General features: G+C 39.0%; 1 protein-coding gene across 4 annotated transcripts in view; it reads right to left on the bottom strand.

Moving 5' to 3' along the window:
- The window catches only part of rbpjb (recombination signal binding protein for immunoglobulin kappa J region b), a 57975-nt gene that overhangs the window by 6613 nt on the left and 24674 nt on the right, over nucleotides 1-26688 (bottom strand). For 3 of the 4 annotated variants that reach the window (XR_009066722.1, XM_057855335.1, XM_057855334.1), the window contains exons 2-8: nucleotides 15656-15694; nucleotides 7327-7422; nucleotides 3422-3587; nucleotides 3172-3346; nucleotides 2828-2965; nucleotides 2636-2748; nucleotides 2418-2558 (exon numbers count right to left, since the gene is read on the bottom strand). Coding sequence is in view for 3 of the 4 variants with exons in the window: in XM_057855335.1 (XP_057711318.1) it covers nucleotides 2418-2558; nucleotides 2636-2748; nucleotides 2828-2965; nucleotides 3172-3346; nucleotides 3422-3587; nucleotides 7327-7422; nucleotides 15656-15694 (868 nt within the window). In the remaining variant the exon portion in view is untranslated. Of the gene's footprint in view, nucleotides 1-2417; nucleotides 2559-2635; nucleotides 2749-2827; nucleotides 2966-3171; nucleotides 3588-7326; nucleotides 7423-15655; nucleotides 15695-26688 lie in introns of all 4 variants that reach the window. The other variant, XM_057855333.1, reaches the window with a different exon arrangement.

Genomic DNA, 26688 nt, shown 5'->3' with positions numbered 1-26688 from the left:
CTTGAAGATTACAACAATTAAAAAAGTAAGAATATAGCACTTGTTGCATTTTGTTCATCTTGTAACACAAGCACATTCCTATTTTCTTCAACAAAAAAGCCATAAAAGTCTCAACACTGTTGGCTCTGAGGCTTCGAGACCACTCGAGACCTCTGCTGCCACCTGCTGTCAACACTAGTGCTGCAACGATTAATCGATTAACTCGAGTAATTTGATGAGAAAATAGCTTCGAATATAATTTTACCGCTTCGAGAATTCGTTTAGAGTGGCTTTGTAATGGTTTTGAAAGTGTTGCACTTCAGTTTTATTGATTTTGGTGGATACACTGCCCTCTAGTGGCAACAGTGAATAGATCCAGCTGCTCCCTGTTAATACCAACATTAGGTTGTATTCTAAGTTTTTGTTTGAGCTAATATGATATAGTTTGTAATTTCGTTTAGAGGGATATTGAGCGGTGGGTGGATACACTGCCCTCTAGTGGCAAAAGTTAATATAACACAACTCGTTTTACATGGCTGAATCCAGATGCTTCCTGTTAAGATCAACATAAACTAAGTTTTTGTTTGAGCTAATGGTTTTTAATGCATTCGTAATTTAGCTTCCAGGTATACGGTATTTAATTACAGTGGCGTTGTAATGGTTTGTTTTGAAAGTGTTTGCAATTAATTTTATTGCTCTGGGTGGATACACTGCCCTCCAGTGGCAAAAGTGAATACCACATAACTCATTTTACATGGCTGAATCCAGATGTTTCCTGTTAAGACCAACATCAGGTTGTATTCTAAGTTTTTGTTTGAGCTAATATGGTATAATTCGCAATTTAGTTGAGAGGGATATTTAGCAGTGGGTGGACACACGGCCCTCTAGAGGCAAAAGTGAATATGACATAATTTATTTTACATGGCTGAATCCTGGTGCTTCCTGTTAAGACCAACATAAGCTACGTTTTTGTTTGAGCTAATGGTTTTTAATGTATTCGTAATTTAGTTTATTGGTATATTTAATTAAAGTGGCGTTGTAAATGTTTGTTTTTAAAGTATTTGCATTCAATTTTATTGCTCTGGGTGAATGCACTGCCCTCTAGTGGCAAAATTGAATATGACATAACTCATTTTACATGGCTGAATCCAGATGTTTCCTGTTAAGACCAACATAAGCTAGGTTTTTGTTTGAGCTAATGGTTTTTAATGCATTCGTAATTTAGTTTATCGGTATATTTAGCTGTTTTGTTTATTGATTTGGGAGGACGCACTGCCCTCTAGTAGCAAAAGTAAATATGACATAACTTATTTTACACGGCTGAATCCAGATGCTTCCTGTTAAGACCAACATAAGCTAAGTTTTTGTTTGAGCTAATAGGGTATAATTCGCAATTTATTTGAGAGGGATATTTAGCAGTGGGTGGACACACGGCCCTGTAGTGGCAAAAGTGAATATGACAACTCATTTTACATGGCTGAATCCTGGTGCTTCCTGTTAAGACCAACATAAGCTACGTTTTTGTTTGAACTAATGGTGGTTAACGTAATCGTAATTTAGTTTATAGGTTTATTTAGCCATTTTGTTTAGTGATTTGGGAGGATGCACTGCCCTCTAGTGGCAAAAGTGAATATGACATAACTCATTTTTCGTGGCTGAATCCAGATGCTTCCTGTTAAGACCAACATAACATAAGTTTTTGTTTTAGCTAATGGTTTTTTAATGTATTCGTAATTTAGTTTATAGGTATATTTAATTAAAGTGGCGTTGTAATGGTTTGTTTTGAAAGTGATTGCAATTAATTTTATTGCTCTGGGTGGATGGATAAACTGCCCTCTAGTGGCAAAAGTGAATATGACAACTCATTTTACAAGGCTGAATCCAGATGCTTCCTGTTAAGACTAACATTAGCTAAGTTTTTGTTTGAGCTAATGGTTTTTAATGCATTCGTGATTTAGTTTCTAGGTACTGTATATTTAGCCGTTTTGTTGATTGATTTGGGAGGATGCACTAACCTCTAGTGGCAAAAGTGAATATGACACAACTCATTTTTTGTGGCTGAATCCAGATGCTTCCTGTTAAGACCAACATAAGTTAAGTTTTTGTTCGAGCTAATATATTTCGTAATTTAGTTTAGAGGGATATTTAGCAGTGGGTGGATACACTGCTCTCTAGTGGTAAAAGTGAATATGACATAACTCATTTTACATGCTTGAATCCAGATGCTTCCTGTTAAGACTAACAGAAGCTAAGTTTTTGTTTGAGCTAATTTAGAGTATAGGTATATTTAGCCATTTTGTTTATTGATTTGGGAGGATACACTGCCCTCTAGTGGCAAAAGTGAATATGACATAACTCATTTTTTGTGGCTGAATCCACATGCTTCCTGTTAAGACCAACTTAAGCCTGTATTGGATTCCGATGGCTGCATGACTCACTTGAAATTGGATGATCCTTTCTTGTGAGAGGCACAGGTACATGCGCTCCGTGTCCTTCAGGTAGAAGGCACACTTGTGGAGTTGGGAAACCGGGTCGTCGGCATCCAGCAGCGCCGTCTGCTTGTCTACTTTCCGGATGATCTGTTTAGAACACGCAAAGACGGAAGTTGAGGAGGGTGAAGAAAGGAAAATACGCACAATGCGGTTTTCTTTTTTACCAATCTGGGCAGCGCCATGCCGGTGACCGAACACACTAGCTTGACCGTCTGGCCGTAATGAATGTAACCGTCTCGCACCGTGAATTCTTCGCCCTCCGACTCCTCGTCATCCACTGTATGATGAGAGCGAGCGATTCTTTCGTCAGTATGACGCGCGCCGAGAGCGGCTGGCTTTTTAGCGGATGTACTTACAAAGATGGATGTAGAAAGCGCCCCATTGCTGCGAGCTAGCGTGGAAGTTGCCCCCTTCTACGTGGAGATAGCGCGTGCTGACCGTTTGGGAGCGTAGGCGGTTGAACAGCGCCACCTTTGTGCCCGACGCGATGCACACTGCAGACATGAAATAAATCGCTTACCAAATAGCAAAACAAACATTTTTAAGCTCTTTCAACAGATTGTAGCCGACATGATTGCCAGCTGCAGAGGTCACCGCCGATAAACAGCTGTGTTCACAGTGACATAAGCGCCGAGAAAATAGCCTGTGAAGGCGGCAGGTGCCCCGCTTTGTGACATAACTAAGCGAGCGCGTGACTTACAGTCGGCGTTTTTCAGGGACTGCTTCTTTTTGGAAGGCTTGGAGATGACCTTGATCCTCTTGCTGAGGAAGACACCGATGTCGGTGCTGTTGCTGTAGAACATCTTGACAGACAACATGAAGTGCTTTCTCTTGTCGGAGTCTGATATGTACAAGGTTTTGGCTGTGCAATAATTCTGGATCGGGGAGAGAGATGTTTCCTCAGAAGAACTCGATGATAAATCGGCGCGATTCTCATGAAAGTGTCGTACCTTCCCCTCTAAATTAAGCTGCTGCATTTCCTGGTCGCTGTTGCCGATGCCGATGAAGGCGCACGGCTGCGACTCTTGCTCGGAGCAGCCGTCCCGCTCCATCTGCTCCTTCTTTTTCTTCCAGCCGCTGCCCATCAGGTATACGCAAGGAGGTGGGCAGAAGAACCTAGAAATGTGTAAAAACCAAAGGTTTGTTGGATATTTTTGGGTTCCATTTGTTTGAAAATAGGTTCTTTTTTTTACAGTTTATCATTACAACCCTCAGCAAAAATCAAGTTTGACACCTCTGCTTATGAAACCAAAGCGCACTGTACCCCTGCCGCCAGCAGAGGGCGGCCAAACACCAACATTGAGGGACAAAAACAACAGTTTCATCATCAAGTGTGTGATACACTGTACTTAAAGGTAATCCCCGGGTTACGATAAGAGGTGGGTAGAGTCAGGGCTGCCAACATACTTGCAGGGGCCCGGGAACAAGTGAAGAGACCATTATAGGCCCCCCCACTCCACCCCTGCCACAACAAAATACGCAGTACTTTTAATGCTTTGCAAGCAATGACAGTGTACATTTTCAGATTATTTAATTTCAGATGGACAGTTAAATTTAACACACCATAACGTGATGTGACACAATATAAACAAACTATTTCCATCTATTGTCCCATGTAGGCTACAATACAATACAACTGAGAGTGCTATGCCTACCTACTAAACATCCTGCTCCTGCCCCCTCCACATCCCTAGGGTTATCAAGCTCTCAAAAAGTGATGCGCCTAGATTATTTGACAGTAGCCAAAAATTTGACTCAAATAAGAGTAGCTTTACCTCATATTACTCCGGTAAAAGTAAAAATAGTCACCCAAAAATATACTCAAATACAAGTAAATACATATTTGGTGAAAACAATACTCAAGTAATGAGTAACATTGTGAGTAACTGCTTTCATTTTTGTTTTGACTTAATTTTCTTTTTTAAAAAATAGTATTTTTTCTCAACACAAAGTTATCTATATGAACTGTTGTTATAATGATGATACTGTCCCATTACATAACCACATTAAGCATTAAGAAATGTGTGTATACACGTATTTAGGCTGTCAAAATTATCGCGTTAACAGGCGGTAATTAATTTTTTAAATTAATCCCGTTAAAATATTTGACGCAATTAACGCACAAATGTCCCGCTCAAACAGATTAAAATGACAGTAAAGTGAAATGTGTACTTGTTGTGTTTTTTGGAGTTTTATCGCCCTCTGCTGGCGCTTGGGTGCGACTGATTATATAGGTTTCAGCACCCATGAGGATTGTGTAATTATTGACATCAACAATGTCGGGCTACTAATTTATTTTTTGACTGAAAATTTTAGAGTATAGTATAGTAAAGTATTCCTTATCTAGTTTATAGGAATATTTAGCCGTTTTTTGTGGGAATTTGTGTTTGAACCATTTGTTGAGAGCATTGTGTAAAAAAAAAAAAGCATTTTATTATAGAATTTAAGGTAGTAGAATTTAATTATGTAAGTTAGCCAAAATAAATTTTGCTGCTTCGAGTATTTAATTAAAGTAGCGTTGTAATGGTTTGTTTTGAAAGTGTTTGCATTGAATTTTGTTTTTTTTATTTGGGTGGATGCACTCCCCTCTAGTGGGAGCAGTGAACATGACAGGTTATTTTACATTGCTGAATCCAGGTGCTCCCTGTTAAGACCAACATAAGGTAAGTTTTTGTTTGAATGGTTTGTAAAGTATTCCTAATCTAGTTTAGAGGAATATTTAGCCATTTTTTGTGGGAATTTGTGTTTGAACCATTTGTTGAGAGCATTGTGTAAAAAAAAAACAAAAACATTTTATTATAGAATTTAAGGTAGTGGAATTTAACTATGTAAATTAGCCAAAATAAATTTTGCTGCTTCGAGTATTTGTTTAATTAAAGTAGCGTTGAAATGGTTTGTTTTGAAAGTGTTTGCATTTAGTTTGTTATTTTTTTATTTGGGTGGATGCACTCCCCTCTAGTGGCAGCAGTGAATATGAGTTATTTTACATTGCTGAATCCAGGTGCTCCCTGTTAAGACCAATATAAGCTAAGTTTTTGTTTGGGTGCGACTGATTTTATAGGATTCAGCACCCATGAGGATTGTGTAATTATTGACATCAACAATGGCGGGCTACTAATTTATTTTTTCATTGAAAATTTTACAAATTTTATTAAAACGAAAACATGAAGAGGGGTTTCAATATAAAATTTCTATAATTTGTCTTCCTATCCATGGATCGCTTTAACAGAATGTTAATAATGGTAATGCCATCTTGTTGATTTATTGTTATAATAAAGCAATACAGTACTTATGTACCGTATGTTGAATGTATATATCCATCTTGTGTCTTATCTTTCCATTCCAACAATAATTTACAGAAAAATATGGCATATTTTATAGATGGTTTGAATTAAGATTAATTTCGATTAATTACGATTAATTTTTTAGCTGTAATTAACGCAATTAAAAATTTGAATTGTTTGACACCCCTAAATATAAACAAAAAATTTACATCTATTGTCCCATGTAGGCTACAATACAATACAACTGAGAGTGCTATGCCTGCCTGCTAAGCAACAAAACAACTAAACATCCTGTGCCTGCCCCCTCCACATCCCTGGGGTCATCAAGCCCTCAAACAGTGATGCGCTTAGATTTTTTGACAGCAGCCAAAAATTTGACTCAAATAAGAGTAGCGTTACCTCAAAATAATATTACTCCAGTAAAAGTAAAAATAATCACCCAAAAAATAAACTAAAATACAAGTAAATAAGTATTTGGTGAAAACAACAGTCAAGTAATGAGTAACATTGTGAGTAACTGCTTCCATTTTTCTTTTGATTTAATTTTCTTTTTTTAAAAAAATAGTAATTTTTTTCTCAACACAAAGTTATCTATATGAACTGTTGTTATAATGATGATACTGTACAATAACCCATTACATAACCACATTGAGCATTAAGAAATGTGTGTATGTATAAAAGAAAACCACTGAATTCTGCCGAGAGAAAAAAGAAATGAAGCATTATTCGTCCAAAGAGCATGAGTGCCCTCTAGTGAAGAAATTTGTTCCTCCATAGTTATTACTATGAAATTAAAAGGATCATATCTTCGTTTTTCCGTGGTCAATCGGCGCCACATTAAATCTGGGAGAGAAGTTTAAATCCGCACTTTCGAGTCATGTTGAGGGCAGCGCTCAATGTCAAATATTTCCATTTTTTAACAGTTTTTTTTAAAGACGCCATGTGATTGAACAGGCTGGCGTTATCATGGAATGGCAAGCTTGCGTCTGACTGGTATATTGGAGTCATGTGATGATTGTTGCGACATCTCATTGGTGAAATTGGTACAGCTACACTTGCCATCGCTGGCAAAAGAAAATTCAAGTAAAACTACTCTTAGAAGTACATTTTTCTCAAAAAATTTACTCAAATGTGAGAGTACATGTCAAGTGTTACTATCCACCTCTGGTTACGACGTACTCGAATTACACGATTTCGACTTGACGCAACAGTCTCGTCCACCATTTTGTCTTCAGTTTTTTTTGTTGCTTTTTTAAATTCGTTTAAACAGTACCGTATTGTACATCACAGAAACTTATTTTTTTACTTTAATCTATGAATATGACGTGTTCTGCCCTCACTAAACATGTAAATTTAGTTGATTATATTAGCCTCATTGCCTAATAAAAGTCTGCTAAGGTAAATGCTACAAATGCTAACATATTTACAATTCTCAAAGCAAATCGCTCACATGTAACTCCACAAAATGTAGCTGTAAACTTAAGTACAAATGCATACACAAACATATATTAGCTGAAACAACTTACAGCCTTATGCGGGCCAAACCAGAAACTACTGATGAAATGAGTCACCTTTTCTCATTGCCGTAGGATTTCTGGGCAACCTTCGCGTGCAGGATCATGACAGTTTGGTCCCCTCGCTCCTTCAGGTAATTCCTCATGGCTTCCCTGAAAAAAAAATACAGGAATTATTACAGCACATATGTAGCATCGACAAGGACAACGACGACTCCGTGTGAGGGTTTCCAACGGTTTTATTGGCCCCCGGTAGCTTGCTATGCGAAAGCTAATGCTATTTTGACACTACAAGTTAGTGCGTGATGACCATTCAACACAGACCTTGAAATGCTAAAGAACATTGCCTATTCTCTCTTGCCAAGATAAGAAAACACATCTTACCACGTGTTTCAAAACAAGCAAGCCTGGAGCACAGCCTAGCTTCGAGCAGATCCTAAATAGAGGTTGACTGATGTATCGGGCTGATATGTGGATTTTATTCAAAATCGACCATCGGCAGATTAACACAAAAAAATCGGCCGATTAACAAACAAAAATATATGCTGATGAAGAAAGGATTTTGTTCAGGCATCTGTGTGGGCAACTGTGGCCGCTATGACCCGGAACGCAGCTTGAAAGCAGGCTGCTAAAGTAGAAGTGAGAAGTGCGGCGACGATTAATCGATTAACTCGGGTGATACAATAAAAAAAAAAAAAAAAAAAGATTTGAATTAATTTTTGCTGCTTCAAGTAGTCGTTTAATTAAACTAGCGTTGTAATGGTTTGTTTTCAAAGTGTTTGCATTTAGCTTTATTGATTTGGGTGGATACACTGCCCTCTAGTGGCAACAGTGAATACGACAACTTATTTTACATGTCTGAATCCAGGTGCTCCCTGTTAAGACCAACATAAGGTAAGTTTTTGTTTGAACGGTTTGTAAAGTATTCCTAATTTAGTTTATAGGAATATTTAGCCATTTTTTATGGGAATTTGTGTTTGAATGATTTGTTGAGAGCATTGTGTAAAAAAAAAAAAAAAGCATTTTATTATAGAATTTAAGGTAGTGGAATTTAACTAGGTAAGTTAGCCAAAATAAATGTTGCTGCTTCGAGTATTTGTTTAATTAAAGTAGCGTTGTAATGGTTTATTTTGAAAGTGTTTGCATTTAGTTTTTTTGTTTTTTATTTGGGTGGATGCACTCCCCTCTAGTGGCAGCAGTGAATATGAAGTTATTTTACGTTGCTGAATCCAGGTGCTCCGACCAATACAAGGTAAGTTTTTGTTTGAATGGTTTGGAAAGTATTCGTAATTTAGTTTATAGGAATATTTAGCCGTTTTTTTGTGGGAACTTGTGTTTGAACCATTTGTTGAGAGCATTGTGTAAATAAAAAAACATTTTATTATAGAATTTAAGGTATTGGAATTTAAATATGTAAGTTAGCCAAAATACATTTTGCTGCTTCGAGTATTTGTTTAATTAAAGTAGCGTTGTAATGGTTTATTTAGAAAGTGTTTGCATTTAGTTTTTTTGTTTTTTATTTGGGTGGATGCACTCCCCTCTAGTGGCAGCAGTGAATATGAAGTTATTTTACATTGCTGAATCCAGGTGCTCCCTGTTAAGACCAATATAAACTAAGTTTTTGTTTAAGCTAATGGTTTTTAATGTATTCGTAATTTAGTTTATAGGTGTGTTTAGCAGTTTTTTGTGGGGATATGTGTTTGAACCATTTGTTGAGAGCATTGTAAAAAAAAAAGAAAATCCATTTTATTACAGAATTTAAGGTAGCGGAATTTTACTATGTAAGTTAGCAAATTAAATTTTGCTGCTTCAAGTATTTGTTTAAAGTATTAAAGTAGCGTTGTAATGGTTTGTTTTGAAAGTGTTTGCATATAGTTTTATTGATTTTGGTGGATACTCTGCCCTCTAGTGGCAATAGTGAATATGACAATTCATTTCACATGGCTGAATCCAGGTGCTCCCTGTTAAGACCAACATAAGCTTTTTGTTTGAGGTAAATGGTTTTTAATGCATTCGTAATTTAGTTAAGAAGTATAAAAGATTTTGGGGGAATATGTGGATGAATGTTTTGTTAAGAGCATGGCAAAAAAAAAAAAGTTTTATAGCATTTTATTTTATAGCATTTAAGCTAGCGACTTTTGCTATGCAAGACTCCGTTTGAGGCTTAGCTCGGATATATTATCAGATTACTCAATTATTCGAACTAACTAGTTCATCGATTAATCGACTACTTAAATAATCGATAGCTGCAGCCCTACATGAGAATATGCAATGTTGCTTTAACCTATTAAGGTTTTTACTAAGTGATCCATTCACTCCAAATGTAACTTGTAGCGTAAGCATAGCATTCGCGTTAGCATTAGCTTTAGCATGGCGAGCATCCTCTTAAACTCTCACTTGTTTACATCTCATCGTGACGTCCTGGTGGGTTTGATTATTTGTAAAGTCCAGCGCTCGTTGGTTTGGTAGCACTAAACAAAATATCGGCTTACAAAATCGGCTTTGGATATCGGCAATCGGCTGAAAACGTATTTTTTCAATTGATATCGGCATTTGAAAATCCCACATCGGTTGACTTCTAACCCTAAACACCGGTGAAGGCGCAGGCTCGCACAGAACATGCCACATGAGTAGTGCCGCAACGATTAATCAATTAACTCGAGTATTTGATTAGAAAAAAAAATATTCGAATTAAATTTTGCTGCTTTGAGTATTCATTTAATTAAAGTGGCGTTGTAACGGTTTGTTTTGAAAGAGTTTGCATTTAATTGTATTAATTTGGGTGGATATGTTGCCCTCTATTCCACCTAATTTCACATGGCTGAATCCAGCTGCTCCCTGTTAAGACCAACATAAGCTAAGTTTTTGTTTGAGCTAACATCATTTTTTTTTTTTTTTTATGCATTTGTAATGTAGTGTAAAGGTATAGTAGCCGTTTAAATTTTTTTTTTTTTTTTTTTTTTTAATTTTTAAATTTATTTTATTTTTTTAGCCGGATTTTTTTTGCGGGAATATGTGTTTGAACTATTTGTTATGAGTATTGTATTAAAAAAAAAAAAAAACGTTGGCATTTTATAGCATTTAAGCTAGCGGATTTTGTTATGTAGGTTAGCCATTTTTTGTTGTTGTTGCACATATATCCACATTTATTCATTTTTTTATACCGTTTGAGGCTCAGGTCCGGTATTTTTTTTTTATGTTCCTTATCTGATTACTCGAACTAACTAGCTCATCGATAAATCGACTACTAAAATAATCGATAGCTGCAACCCTACACACGAGTGAACATAATGTCACGTATCGTGAACATATGACGGAAACTATGGCCCATTTTCTTCTGCTCAGACCAAAACTGGTATTCATCTCGTTAAAATTTAGCCTCTCAAGACACGTTTTTCGCTCTTTATCGTGTTGTCGTCATCACGAAAAAACCTGTCGACGAAATATTTTGGTCATCGTCGACGAAAACAACAATGCATGTGTATTGTACACTCGCGTTGACCCCCTTAAACGCCTCTGCACTTATTCCCTCCAGCTGGGTCCATTCGGGAAGGGAGATGGGGGCTGGGGGGGTTGCTGAAATGAACCGTTGATGACCGGCTGGACGAGTGTTAGGGGGGTGTACTAGGAGTCGACGCGCACACCGACAGCAACGCGCCCCTTCGCTCATGCACAGATGTCAGTGACACCTGACACGCAGGCGCTTGCCACTCTGCATCGCAACACCACGCCGCACGCTCGGGTTAGACGGGGCCTTTGTTGTGGTAACCAAGAGGCCCCCTCGCAGTGTGTGTGGGAGGGGCACTTTTGAAAGACTGGGAAGGCCAAGGAAGAGGTTGATCCAGTTCAAAAACGCTTCTAGAAATGTACAGCTGTGCAAAAACGTTAGTGTTTATACAGGTAAGACCCAGGTTATGACTAGGGGTGCAACGGTTCAGTTAGCCCACGGTTCGGTTTGAACCTCGGTTTTGGGATCACGGTTTCGGTTCGGTTTCGGTTTGCGTTTTGCCTTTTTTTTTTTTTTAAACTGCCTTTATTTTGCTTTTTAAAAAATGAAAAACACTTAAAATGTAAACATTTTCGACTGTTAAAATGCCTCTTAGCTCTTTGGCTAGTGTAGTGACTGACTACTGAAATACACACACAGTAGTAAAAAAGTTACTTGGCAAAGTAACTGGCGATACCTTTCATGTTTTGTTTTGTTTTTTCATTAAAAAAAAAAAAAAAAGTAACCTTTGCTATGTTTGGAGGTCATTTAATGTTGTGAATCAACCATTAAAGTTGATCAAATTGCTCCCGTTTTTGCATTAGTTCTGTCTACTTTCGACATGTGAAAAATTTTAAACCATTTCATCCTTTAAAGATATACTCAAGTCAAGATTTTGCCGATTTAGGAGTATTTTAGATAAAAAGTTACTTAGGTTCACTAGGAAGGTTCACTACAACAGAGCCTTTCTGAGAAGTTTACTGCTCTAAAATGGCGGCTGTTTACTAACGCTACCGAGTCTGTCATTTCGCATGGAGTTCTATATGCATGTGACATCTAGGTGTAGATTGTATGTTGTCGGCTAAGTGAGGTAATATTGGAGCCACCTAGCCTAGCATCGCGTTTGCTACAACGTCTCAACAAACACTCTTCCATCTCCGAGTCTCTGACTTTTCTCGCGTCATTCAAGCAACGCATTGTCTCGTTGCAGAAACTGTGACCAAATCCGAACGGATTAAAAAAAAAAAAAAAACGTAATGCACGAAAACCGTGCAGATTTTGAACGTAAGGTCGGGGTTCGGTTCATTTTCGGTACAGTAAGAAAACAAAATGCAAAATATAAATGTGCTAGTCGTTTATTACACACCTTTGTGCTTTCAACAATAGGAACATTAGACTATACAAAGCTAGAATTCCGCTCAAAAAGCGGGTATTTAAAGTAAATAAAAAAAATTAAAAAATATTTTAAAAAGGCATGTCCGATATTTTTTTGCCGATTCCGATACTTTGAAAATGACGTGATCGGACCTGATCGGACATCTTTAGTTACACCCTTAATAAATATGTTCTATTTTTAATTGTTTCAGTGTCCCAAAAACGTGTTTATAGGTCTTTTACATTTTTCTCCCACAAGAAACATCTCTAGGTTCTGATACAAGTTCACTCCAAAGCACAACGCTCAAAATTCATTTTAAAGCAATAACACTGGCCACTGGAGAGCAGCAGCACATTTGGTAAGAACTCATATTGGACCGTGAAAGGAAATGAATGATGAAAAATAGTCAGGAAACGGAAGTTGAAAGAAGTTTACAGTGTTTCCCACCAATGAACGAGACTGTGGCGGCCCGCCACAGTCTCGTTTGCGCCATCCCCCCCCCCGCGGGAAAAAACAACAACATACTAATTAGATGCGTCAGTCAGCCGATTACACAGCTGTAGCCCACTCCACTCTACTACCCGCGCGAGCGAGAGCAGCATTTTAGAGTAGTATTTTATTTATTTATTTATTTAAGAGACGCAAGGGGAACGAGTAGGAAGAATGGGAGAACGAGCGAGATAGCGAGAGATAGCGGTCGCATGTCGTAGCAGCCCGCTGTTAGTTTGTTATTGTTTTTCTTTATTATTGTTACCACAATCAAGTGGGTAAGCAAATACAGACTTCTCTCCTTCTTCCCCATATCCGGGGCATTACAATAGTTTGGATCGGACTTTTCGGCGAAAGTGAGCGGTGGACGGCCGTCTTGGACGGAAAGCAAACTTTGATTGAACTGCGCGGAGAGGCGGGGCCCAAAATAAAGCCTTGCTCTATTTTCAGAGCGTTGGTCGCAGTAAAGTATTTATTAGTTCAAGCAGAGTCAAATGATACATATTCACGGGACAAGAACGTCGTTTCCGTGTCCATCGGTTGGTAAGAAAAGGCTGTTTGTACGAGTGACGTGTGGCCGCTCCCGTCGGGGGGACATTTCGCGTGGAGTGGCTATTTTTCGGCACAACACCGACGCGCCAACTTCAGACAATTACGGCTGACGAAAGTTGGATAAATGTTCACGAACAACGGGGAAAAAACTATTCACCTTCTCACCGAATCAAGAAAAACTCTTTACACGGCCATTAGAATTCCCCCAGTTCTGTAAATGGGTCAGTTGACAGAAGGACTGTTATTGTTGTGGTAATGTAGTACTTATGAGGGTCAAATAAAAAGGAAAAAGGAGGGCTACGACGGCGGTCTGAAACCCGCGGTTCTTGGGCCGCATGCGGCTCTTTAGTGCTGCTTCGGAGCTTTATTATTATTTTTTTTTTAATGGAAAAAGATGGGGGAGGGAAATATATTTTTTGTTTTAATAGGATTTCTAGGAGGACAAACATGATACAAACATTCTTTCAATTCATTAATATTGTAATGAAGTTAAACTTGTGGTGTCATCGTACAACAGAGTAGTCACGTGGTGCGCTATAGGACCCACTGCAGGGAAAATAAACATTTAATCATGAAGGCTAATTATGTATTTCTAGCCAACTTAAGTCATTTTTATAGTAGGCTAATATAGCTAGTATTGATAATTATAAGGCTTGTACAAGGCTTTTAATTTTTTGCTGCTCCAGACATACTTTATCAGTTTGTTTGTTTTTTTGGGGGGGTCAAATATGGCTCTTTCAACAGTTTGGGTTGCCAACCCTGAGTCACTACGAGATGTAAGTCGTACTATTGCTACGAGAAAAAAAGTCGCATTATTACATAGCTGTAATCAGCAACGCATTTTACATACATGTACCGTAGCTGAGAGCTATAACATTAGCCTAGCTAATGAAATATTTCAAATATATCTTTGTTATGGTTCTTCTTGGGGGAAAAAATAATGAAAAAAAAAAAAAAAAAAAATCGCCGTGGCACGACATGGTGTGGCTGTCCGACTCCGATGCAGCCCACCACCACAGTTTCAAAAAATCCTATGGTCAGAGACCCTCCCACCACAGTCTCCTAAAATCCTGTGGGAAACACTGGAAGTAAGAAGCGTGAGAAAAATGTGGAGAACGATGTAAAACACAAGGCACATGCCCCACACAAGTTCCCTACGTGAATTCGGTTATGAGGTCGTGGTCACGACAAAAGAAAGATTAAAAAAAAATCTATCAGGCGGTGATGAGGGAAAAGTTTACCCCGTCTGGAGAGACAGCCGCGGCCACAACAGCGTCATCTCTCAGTTCAATAGTTTAGCTATGTGTAAATAAATTGTTACTTTGCAATCAAAAGCTCTATTTGTCTTGTCGTTTATGTTATTTTGTAAAAGGGAAACATGATTCAGATGTTTGTGATGTCACAAAAGCAAAAAATAGCTCTGGTAAAGTCAGTTATGTTTGAAATGTACAGTATGCTTTTACAAAAAGCTCAATTTCTCTGTTTTTTCATCAGAAATTGGAAAATTGCTCAAACTAAGCCATTTTCTAATGCTGATATCTAAAGAATGGAAAAAGATATGAAGTTACTTTTTTTTCCTGGTGAAAAAAAGAGTCATCTTTCTTTTGGTGGGTTCCATGTTTATGTAGCAATAGAACAGAATTTTCTGTGGGCCTTGCAAAAGCAGTCAAAATCCATTAAAACGGCCGGGATCGAAGGGTCTTGCTCCGGTGAAAATGGCTGGGACTGAATGAGTTAAATACAATACTTTTGGACTTTTTGGATTGTTATTTTGAAATTTTAAAGGATTAATTCCGACTTTTGCGGAAATTCGCATTATGTCGCCAGCGTAGGGACGGAACTGGTTCGTAACACGCGGACTACCTGTATTGTCATCATTCTGCTGTGTATTTCAATGAGTTTATCACCAGTAGACGTCCAATCCATTTGAAGTAGGAGGGATGGCAGCGAATGATTGGACGTCTAGCGCCGTCATGGCAGCCAATGAGTTAACGAGCATCAGCGAGGAGCGTCCAAGCTTATGATGACATTCTTTTTTTTCATTGACAATATTTTTCATGACATCATGACAATTTTTCTTGGGTGACGGCAACATGACGAGACGAAACTGCAAGTTTCTGTGATGTGAAAATAAAAAAAGCTGCCAAAAATGACACTGCTTGTTGGCGTGATATGAGTCGAATCATCCAAATAATCACTTGTGGAAGCCGCAGAAAGATTCATCTCAAATATGACAAATGAAATTCTAGCACCTTGTTTTCAGTCAGGCTGTACCACAGCCAGCTAAAAGGCAGAATCATCCGGGGGCTTTTTTAGGGGAACCCCTGTCAGGATTGGAAACAATGCCAGATATTTGCACTGCCAGTGAGGCTGCACTCACCTCACTGACTCTCTCTTGTATGCACACACACTTGACAGTCGCTGACACACATTCTCTTGCACTCACACTCATAACCAAACAGTCATGTGTACGTGTTTCTCACCTGGTTAGGCGCTGTGGTTGAGGGCGCTCCCCAAACTTCCTGAAGTGAGATGACAAAAACAAAAAATGCAGGTTAGAAAGCTTGCAAGCAAACCACACGCGGATATTCTAAGAAGAGTCATAGTAGAGTGTGTAGATTGTTTTTACACAGTCACCCTGCTTAACAAAGTGACAATGCATGATGATACTGTACAAATCGCATAAATACTGTTCATAACGACATTTTTGTTTCTGCTAAAGTCCACGTTACAAGGAACTAGGGCTGGGCGATATGGCCTAAAGTACGTATCATGTACTTATACATACAATGTACATGCAGTCTAAGCATTAAGTATATAAAAATGTCTTGTAAACCATGAGAATTCAAGTATTAACATTAATAACAGCTTGTACGACTTGAACAATGTACAACATAATAAAAATCAATACGACGACTGTGCAAACATGTCATTGTAACACAAATGACTTACAGTTTGAACAAAACACTTCAAACAGACAACTTATTGTTAATGGCTGCTGTGACATAATTACCAAACACAAGTGTTTACCCCCCCCCCCCCACACACACACACATTAAAGCGACAGTGCCTTGCAAAAGTATTCGGCCCCCTTGAATCTTGCAACCAATGTTCCCTCTAAGCTGCGCGCGTGCGCAATCGCGCACTGCTGGCACCTACTCTGCGCACAAGAAATTCAATGCTGCGCACAAAAAAAAAAAAAAAAATTAACAGAAACGTATGTTGTAACTCAGTGAGTGAGAGGTGTCCAGCAAATGATACGATAAGGTTCACTTCCGCAACGCAGCCAATCAAAGCAAGCTGACAACAGTGCGTGAGTGCGGCGGAGTTGAGAGACGTAAAGGCCCTTATCATGGCGAAACGAACGGGCAGCGACACTTCCACTCACCAAGCCAAAGTAAAAAAGAAATGCGGTTCATATAAGAAGGAGTGGCTGTCGGAGCATGTGCAAATAGACGAACAAGCGGTGAAACTGAAGCCAAAGTACCAAGTGAATTTTCAGAGGGAAAAATGTGGACTGAATGGAAGTTGGGCTACCTCAAGCGTCATATTCAGCAGAAAAGTCATTTGAAAGCTGTTGAAAATTACAAAGACTCAAGATGCGACAGGGGATTGGTACCTTATTGCGGGAGAATGCAAAAGACCGACAGAAGAGAAACGAGCTGTCCCACAAAACAAAATCTGACCCAGAGCAAGTTGAAGTTCTCATTGACAATATTTTACTTGCCATCGAAATGAATGCGTCAATGGTGTCAATTCAACAAATCCGCAATCACGTGGCAAAGTATGTGAGTATATCAGAAAGCTGGCGAAGTAAAAACTATGCCTTTGAATTTGTAAACTCAAATCAATGATATAGTCGAGAACGAGACTATGTGCACTGTTAAAAATGCACCCTGGCATACACTGATAGTAGATGAGAGCACTGAGATATAAGTACACCAAATGCAAGTCCTATATATTAAGACGTGAAAAATAAGGTACAATTTAAGTCAGATTGGTGTGTATTCCAGTGACATTTATTAAGATATTTTAATTATGGATATTAATCATTAAATGCTCTTACTACTAAATATTTTTCGGGCAGTAGAAATGCTAATAGGCGTGAAAAGGCGTGATACTGGTGTGTGGCCGCTATGTACCGTATTTTTCGGACTATAAATAGTTTTTTTCTTAGTTTGGCAGAGGGTGCGTCTTATTTTCTGGAGCGACTTATATGTGAACTTATTCACACATTATTATATCATTGTTGCTAGTTAGCATGTTCTTTATGCTATAGTTATCTGAATAACTCTAAAAAGCTGTTACATTGACAAACCAGGCATGTTCTCAGTTCGTTGTTTATGAGTCATGTAATGTTATCATACCGTACACTTATTCAGCCTGTTGTTCTCTATTGTATTTTTATTCTAAATTGCCTTTCAAAATGACATGTCTGTTCTTGGTGGTGCATTATACCAAATAAATTTCCCCCCAAAATGCAACTTATACGCCGGTGCGCCATATGTTTTTATCTTTTCATTGCGCATTTTTTTGGCTGGTGCGACTTATAGTCCAAAAAATACGGTGGACATCTGATATTGCTCACCGTGGGCCGCAGTGTGCTCAGGGAGATTGTGTGTTTGCTCGGACACATAAAAAATTAGAGGGAACATTGCTTGCAACCTTTCGCCACATTTCAGGCTTCAAACATAAAGATATGAAATTTAATTTTTTTGGCAAGAATCAACAACAAGTGGGACACAATCGTGAAGTGGAACAACATTTATTGGATAATTTCAACTTTTTTAACAAATAAAAAACTGAAAAGTGGGGCGTGCAATATTATTCGGCCCCTTTACTTTCAGAGCAGCAAACTCACTCCAGAAGTTCAGTGAGGATCTCTGAATGATCCAATGTTGTCCTAAATGACCGATAATGATAAATAGAATCCACCTGTGTGTAATCAAGTCTCCGTATAAATGCACCTGCTCTGTGATAGTCTCAGGGTTCTGTTTAAAGTGCAGAGAGCATTATGAAAAACAAGGAACACACCAAGCAGGTCCGAGATACTGTTGTGGAGAAGTTTAAAGCCGGATTTGGATACAAAAAGATTTCCCAAGCTTTAAACATCTCAAGGAGCACTGTGCAAGCCATCATATTAAAATGGAAGGAGCATCAGACCACTGCAAATCTACCAAGACCCGGCCGTCCTCCCAAACTTTCTTCTCAAACAAGGAGAAAACTGATCAGAGATGCAGCCAAGAGGCCCATGATCACTCTGGATGAACTGCAGAGATCTACAGCTGAGGTGGGAAAGTCTGTCCATAGGACAACAATCAGTCGTACACTGCACAAATCTGGCCTTTATGGAAGAGTGGCAAGAAGAAAGCCAATTCTCAAAGATATCCATAAAAAGTCTCGTTTAAAGTTTGCCACAAGCCACCTGGGAGACACGCCAAACATGTGGAAGAAGGTGTCTGGTCAGATGAAACCAAAATTGAACTTTTTGGCCACAATGCAAAACGATATGTTTGGCGTAAAAGCAACGCAGCTCATCACCCTGAACACACCATCCCCACTGTCAAACATGGTGGTGGCAGCATCATGGTTTGGGCCTGCTTTTCTTCAGCAGGGACAGGGAAGATGGTTAAAATTGACGGGAAGATGGATGCAGCCAAATACAGGAACATTCTGGAAGAAAACCTGTTGGTATCTGCACAAGACCTGAGACTGGGACGGAGATTTATCTTCCAACAGGACAATGATCCAAAACATAAAGCCAAATCTACAATGGAATGGTTCAAAAATAAACATATCCAGGTTTTAGAATGGCCAAGTCAAAGTCCAGACTTGAATCCAATCGAGAATCTGTGGAAAGAGCTGAAGACTGCTGTTCACAAACACTCTCCATCCAACCTCACTGAGCTGAAGCTGTTTTGCAAGGAAGAATGGGCAAGAATGTCAGTCTCTCGATGTGCAAAACTGATAGAAACATACCCCAAGCGACTTGCAGCTGTAATTGGAGCAAAAGGTGGCGCTACAAAGTATTAACGCAAGGGGGCCGAATAATATTGCACGCCCCACTTTTCAGTTTTTTATTTGTTAAAAAAGTTTCAATTATCCAATAAATGTTGTTCCACTTCACGATTGTGTCCCACTTGTTGTTGATTCTTGACAAAAAATTAAAATTTTATATTTTTATGTTTGAAGCCTGAAATGTGGCGAAAGGTTGCAAGGTTCAAGGGGGCCGAATACTTTTGCAAGGCACTGTATATTGCTCTTTTGCCAATTAAACATTTAAGATTTTATCATGGCAGTAATGACACAGAATAGCACATACAGAAAAATAGCTGTGACCATTAAACGGTCATATTATATATCTCAGCATTTGGTGTTTTTTGTGCATCTAGTGTAAAATCTGAGACTTTTACAGCCATTTTAAGTTGTGTTATACAAAAAATAATCGGGATTTTATAAGGGAACAACTTTGAATTTTTTAATGCCGCTGCTCATGGAGACTCATATATGGCTAAGGTAGGTGTCTGTTTTGGTTTTAGGTCGGCAGCAGCTTTGGTTTTGAAAAAAAATCTGAATTAGAAAATTTTGAAAATTACACGGATCGGCCCCGTTTCCCGTGTCATGTCAATAGGTTATGAAGTCTATGGATGAAGACAAACACATTTTGAGATGACTAAAATATGGCGAAGGCTAATAGGTATTATCATCCAAAAAGACTAAGTCGAAAATTAAAAGGGCTGCCAAAAACAACACTGCAAGCAAGGTAGGAATGCAAAAATGTGCATTGATCCCCCTCCAAGCAGTTCTTGGGAAAGAGAAGAACACTCCAGAGGAAAGATGAGAAAGCCACAATTGGCTGGAATCCCCGTAAAATGGGGGCGATCGATAAGTTTCCCACGGTGAAGCAAGGTCGCTCCTGCAAGCTGATGGATTTGGGAAGGGGGGGATGGAGCAAGAAGCAGAAGATGCTCCCTTTCTCATTTGAAAGTAGTCGTGGGTACATACTTCCTATCAATGTTATAAATGCTAAATAAGCTGGCAAAGGTGAAGCCTTTTCCCACACAGTAACGCTTTAAAATAGTCATTCATGCTTTGATTACATCTTAGCAGGATTACTGTAATGCACTCGAAAGTCAAAATGCTGCATCTCACCTCAACTTGAACACATAAGAGGGTGCACGTCGCTCCTATTCTAATCGCCCGTGCAATATCAATACAATATCAACGATTCGCCAAAACGTCTTGCTATAGTCTGTTGCATTACACAAAAAGCTTTTGGCCGCATACCATCACTTAGAGGAGGGGGGTGTGTCAAGACAAGGGCAGCCAAGTTGCACACTAGACTCCGATTTGAAGAAAACCAGCTAGATGAGAATTCCAGAGGTTAGGAAAAACGGTGACTGGGACAACGGCAAAGTGTGCACGAGCTGGCGTCCGCTTGGCACGGCAGTCTGGCGTGTGCCAACCACGCGTGCAGCAGATAGAATGGGGTACCAACACATACACATCCACATTCCACATCTTTGCCAGTGAATTTAGTACCAGGGACGTCATTTTCGCAGAGAATTGGTAGGTTTAGCTCCGTAAACATCTCCTTTGTACACGATTTCCATTCATTTCCTATTAGGGACAAACGGTGGTATGTCCCCCCTTAGCAACAGTAGCTAATGTCATGAATATTAATGAGCGGAAGTGATGCTTGCGGTACGCCATTACTAGTCATGGTATTTGGTAACACTTTATTTGACAGTGGCGCTATAAGACTGTCATTAGACAATCAAAATTATGACATGACACTAGAGGTGTGCAAAATTTCCGATTCTTAGATTATTCGCGATTTGGCCGTGGAAGATTCGAGAACGATTCACAAACATCCAAATTCCGATTATTGAAATATGCGAAGTAAAGCGGAAGTACACAACACTCAGGGCGCCGCGCAGTCTTCGGGACGGAACGGTGCGAGAGTAGCTAAACATCTTGCTTCCCATTACCCGGCCCCTCGGGTAATGCCAATGCTCAACTCACGGCTCTAGCTCAACTCATGCAACGAGATAAAAAAACACAACAACATACCTGACTGCTGCCGAAAAGCTGCTACAAAGTACATCCATATAATGTTACGGTGGATATAATTTATATAGGACTAGATGCAAAATAAATTTGGTAGTGTTAGCAGCACATCTACAAAAAGCTAGATGCGGGCGTTATAAACGGCCACCATCTTAAAGCAGTACACTTCCCTGCAAGGCTGTTATAGCGAACCTTCCAAGCAAACCTAATTAACTTTTTATCCAAAATACTCCTAAATCGCTAAAACATTGACTTGAATCTACCTTTAAAGTAGTTTTAAAACTTTCACATGTCGAAAGTAGACAAAAGGGAAATTATGGAATAACGGGAGAAATTTTAACAACTTTAACGGTTGATTCACAACATGAAATTAATTGAATGTAGTTTAAAGCTGCTGATACAGAATGGGGACTGGAGTTTTTTTATTTACTGTTATTTTTGTATATTTGTTTACTGCTATATGTTAACTTGATACTGAAAAATAAAAACAATTTTGGAACTAATGTACAAAACATTTAAAAAAAAAAAAAAAGGAGGGGGGTGCATCAATAATCGTTTTAGAATCGAATCGGAGCATATGAATCGTAATCGTAATCGAATCGTTAGGTGCCCAAAGATTCCCAGCTCTAGCCACTACGCACAGTCATGGTTGCACTTCCCATCACGCATTTGGGCAGAACAGTTAAATGGCTACAGTATTATTTACTGAAAGCTCAGCAAATACACTAGATGGCAATATTTAGTCACAATATACAAAGTCACATTTATCCTTTAAGAATTACAAATCTTTCTATCCGTGGATCCCTCTCACAGAAAGAATGTTAATAACGTAAATGCCATCTTGAGGATTAATTGTCATAATAAACAAATACAGTACTTATGTACTGTATGTTGAATGTATATATTCATCCGAGTTTTATTCATTTTTTTCTTAATGCATTGCCAAAATGTATATGATCGAGAAAAATTATCAGGAATGATTGGAATTGAATCGGGAGCAAAAAAAAAAAAAAAAAAAAGGCAATCGGATCAGGAAATATCGGGATCGGCAGATACTCAAACTAAAACGATCGGGATCGGATCGGGAGCAAAAAAACATGATCGGAACAGCCCTAGTTTCAGGGTTTTTTTCCCCCCCCAGAGCATTTTGTAATACATGCACGCACACATGTACCCCCCCTCCCCCCACACACACATTACAGCCATATTGCTCTTATGCCAATGAAACATTCAAGAATTTATGATGGCAGTAATGACACAGACTAAAGCAAGCACATACAGAAAAATAGCTGTGGCCATTAAACGGTCATATTATAGGTTTCACTGTTGGACTGTACCATCATAAAGGCTGTCAGAGAAATTGCACACATACTAAATGCTAGATGCAGTGCATGGCCAATCCCCTCATTAAGTTCAGCCGTTTCGACAAGGTTAGCGCTGCTATCCAACTCCATTACATTCATTTCTAGCATTAGCCTGTGCCCTGGCTGCCAGCAGAAAGCACTGAAAGCACTAGAGGCGTGTGAAATTTCCGATTCTTAGATTATTCGCGATTCATCCAAATTCCGATGATTGAATTATACCAGGTAAAGTGGAAATAAAACACAAATTATCGGGAACGTCATTTTCAAATTATCGGAATCGGCAAAAAAATATCGGACATGCCTTTTTTTAATGTATTTTTTATTTAAATCGTTTTCTAATTGTATTTAACGTTACAGACAAAATGTCTTACACTCATCCAGAGTAGTTTTGGCTTAAAGTAGGGCTATCAAATTTATTGCGTTAACGGTGCTAATTAATTTTTTAAAATTAATCACGTTAAATAATTAACGCATGCGCTGCACGACCCACTCACGCATTGTCGCGTACAATCTATAAAGACGCCGTTTTACCTATAGATAGCGCTAAAAGGCAGCGTTTAATGAGTAGAGAGAATTTTGACAGTCTTTGGAGCCATTTTTTATTTGGCTAAAGCCTTACAATACCTCTCTCAGCAATTAAAAATAACATGGGAGGCAATGTGGGGAAGAAAGGTAGTAGTTGATCATTTTCTTAACACCCTACGTTCTTTCCCAACGCAGAGAAGATATATCAATTGGTGCCCCTACGCACAGTCATGGTTGCACTTCCCATCATGCATTTGGGCAGAAGTTAAATGGCTGCAGTATCATTTACTGAAAGCTCAACAAATACACTAGATGGTAATATTTAGTCACAATATACAAAGTCACATTTATCCTTTAAGAATTAAAAGTCTTTCTATCCGTGGATCCCTCTCACAGAAAGAATGTTAATAATGTAAATGCCATCTTGGGGATTTATCGTCATAATAAACAAATACAGCACTTATGTACTGTATGTTGAATGTATATATTCGTCCGAGTTTTATTTTATTTTTTTCTTAATGCATTGCCAAAATGTATATGATCGGGAAAAATTATCGGGAATGATTGGAATTGAATTGAAAAATTCCGCCAAAAAAACCCCCAATCGGATCAGGAAATATCGGGATCGGCAAATACTCAAACTAAAACGATCGGGAGCAAAAAAATATGATCGGAACAACCCTAATAATAACACTATTAATTAAATAGATAATAACCAAATAACCCTCTCTGGGTTCTTCACAGAAAAAAGCTAGGAAATAAATAACACTATTGAAAAAAATAAAAAAATGTTTTTTTGTTCAGCGGGCTGGACCAAATGTGGCCCGTAGTTTGGGGACCCCTGTTTTACAGCCTCTGTAAAGGAAGCTTGGATAAAAAACAGACAAGACCAGAGGAGGGTGATGAGGATGATGATGATACCAGAAGTTGAGCTGAGACGAGACTCCAAATGTGGTTAGTTAAGTGTCGAGCGAGCGGCGCGCTTAAAAGAGCAAATTCAATGACTGCTGATGAGCCGTCTGACCCTTCTGGCTACTGAAAGCAGATGGCCGAGGTCTGCTAACTGGCCTGAGATGCCCTGCTTGGCAGCTAAAACTGAGGAAGACGACTGTTTGTGTGTAAGCAGTTGGGCAGGTCACAGTGTCTGCACTTCCACTTGCACATCAGGCACCAGCTCCATCTGGCTTTGACATGGGAGACCTTAATGACAGAGGCGAAAAAGCCAAAGAAAGACCTCCCCGTTCTCCCTCCCCTTCATTTTTATTTCTCTCCAATTCTGTCCCTCTTGACCGCACTCTCCATATGGTCCATCTCGAACAACTCCCTTTGGCTTGGCACGCGGTCAACGTGGCACCAACCGGACACAGTAACGGCACAATGCGGCGTAGAGGCCGGACAACTGAAAATGCTAGACTCTCCCTCATCTTTTAGAAGTTGTGTCCAGAAAGCAGTTTTTGGATGAATCGTGGCAGTCACCTGACCATTCAAATAATTTCATTCTTATCAAATTGTCACACCACAGGGGAGAGCTATGACCTCTGGTAGACCCAAGAGAGATTCACACTTCACGCCAAGAAGGAATCATTGTGCAGCAGTGTGACTGAGCACAAAGGTTTTTTGTGTCCTAACCCACTCAGTATTAGTGAACATACAGTATATATGTTATGAAGATAGAGGCCTATATATGAATATACAGGCCTCTAACTGTCAACATGGGTAAACCTCAACCATGAAAGACAGAATGTGGAAAAAAAAAAAAAACCCAGAAAATCACATTGTTTGATTTTTAAAGAATTTATTTCCAAATTAGCGTGGAAAATAAGTATTTGGTCACCTACAAAGAAGCAAGATTTCTGGCTGTCAAAGAGGTCTAACTTCTTCTAACGAGGCTCCACTTGTTACTCCACTGTATTAATGGCACCTATTTTAACTCATTATCGGTATAAAAGACACTTGTCCACAACCTCAGTCAGTCACACTCCAAACTCCACTATGGCCAAGACCAAAGAGCTGTCGAAGGACACCAGAAAGAAAATTGTAGACCTGCACCAGGCTGGCAAGACTGAATCTGCAATAGGTAAAACGCTTGTTGTATAGAAATCGGTAACACTTTATAATAACTATCCGATTTATAGTTAATAGATCATTAGTAAACTGTTGATAAATGATTTATTGTTGATTTGTGAACTATTTGTTAACAGTTTGTTAAGCATTTACAGGGTGTTCCAATATGGTTGACCCCATTCTAAATGCCCATGCTAGTTGATTGATCTTAATAAAACTATATACACTTTACGTTGAAGGTCACAAGTTTTATTGGTTAAATATACAAAGAAAAGTACGTACAAATATTTTCTGGTTCTTTGGCAGATTTTCCTAAATGTGCAACATGAGCGCTGCCTGCAAAATGCCTTATCAAAATGCCTTTTCTTTTGAAGTGAACTGCATTTCTTAACCTGACAAGATAGAAATGTGAAACGTTACACACAAAAACTTTAAACGTTTCTACACAAACTGTGTTTCAGGTTAAGAACACCTTCTAAATGCTTAACAAACTGTTAACAAATACTTCACAAATCAAAAATAAATCATTTATCAACAGTTTACTAATGATCTATTAACTAGTAAAACGGATAGTTATTATAAAGTGTAACCAAGAAATCAGCTGTGGGAGCAATTATTAGAAAATGGAAGACCTACAAGACCAGTGATAATCTCCCTCGATCTGGGGCTCCATGCAAGATCTCACCCCATGGCGTCAAAATGATAACAAGAACGGTGAGCAAAAATCCCAGTACCACACGGGGGGACCTAACGAATGACCTACAGAGAGCTGGGACCACAGTAACAAAGGGTACGATCAGTAACACAATGCGCCGCCAGGGACTCAAATCCTGCACTGCCAGACGTGTCCCCCTGCTGAAGAAAGTACACGTCCAGGCCCGTCTGCGGTTCGCTAGAGAGCATTTGGATGATCCAGAAGAGGACTGGGAGAATGTGTTATGGTCAGATGAAACCAAAATAGAACTTTTTGGTAGAAACACAGGTTCTCGTGTTTGGAGGAGAAAGAATACTGAATTGCATCCGAAGAACACCATGCCCACTGTGAAGCATCGGGGTGGAAACATCATGCTTTGGGGCTGTTTTTCTGCAACTGGACCAGGACAACTGATCTGTGTAAAGGAAAGAATGAATGGGGCCATGTATCGACAGATTTTGAGTGATAATCTCCTTCCATCAGCAAGGGCATTGCAGATGAAACGTGGCTGGGTCTTTCAGCATGACAATGAGCCCAAATACACAGCAAGGGCAACAAAGGAGTGGTTTCTTAAGAAGCATTTCAAGGTCCTGGAGTGGCCTAGACAGTCTCTAGAACTCAACCCTATAGAAAATCTGTGGAGAGAATTGAACGTCTCTGTTGCACAACGACAGTCCCAAAATGGAGGAATGGGCCAAAATACCAGCAACAGTGCCTTATCCGATTACTCGATTATTCGAACTAACCAGTTCATCGATTAATCGACTACTAAAATAATCGATAGCTGCAGCCCTAAAAT

Source organism: Corythoichthys intestinalis, chromosome 13 (assembly GCF_030265065.1).
Source record: "Corythoichthys intestinalis isolate RoL2023-P3 chromosome 13, ASM3026506v1, whole genome shotgun sequence".
NCBI classification, from domain to species: domain Eukaryota; kingdom Metazoa; phylum Chordata; class Actinopteri; order Syngnathiformes; family Syngnathidae; genus Corythoichthys; species Corythoichthys intestinalis.
The sequence above is the reverse complement of the archived record's forward strand: the minus strand, read 5'-3'. Positions and strand labels throughout refer to the sequence as shown.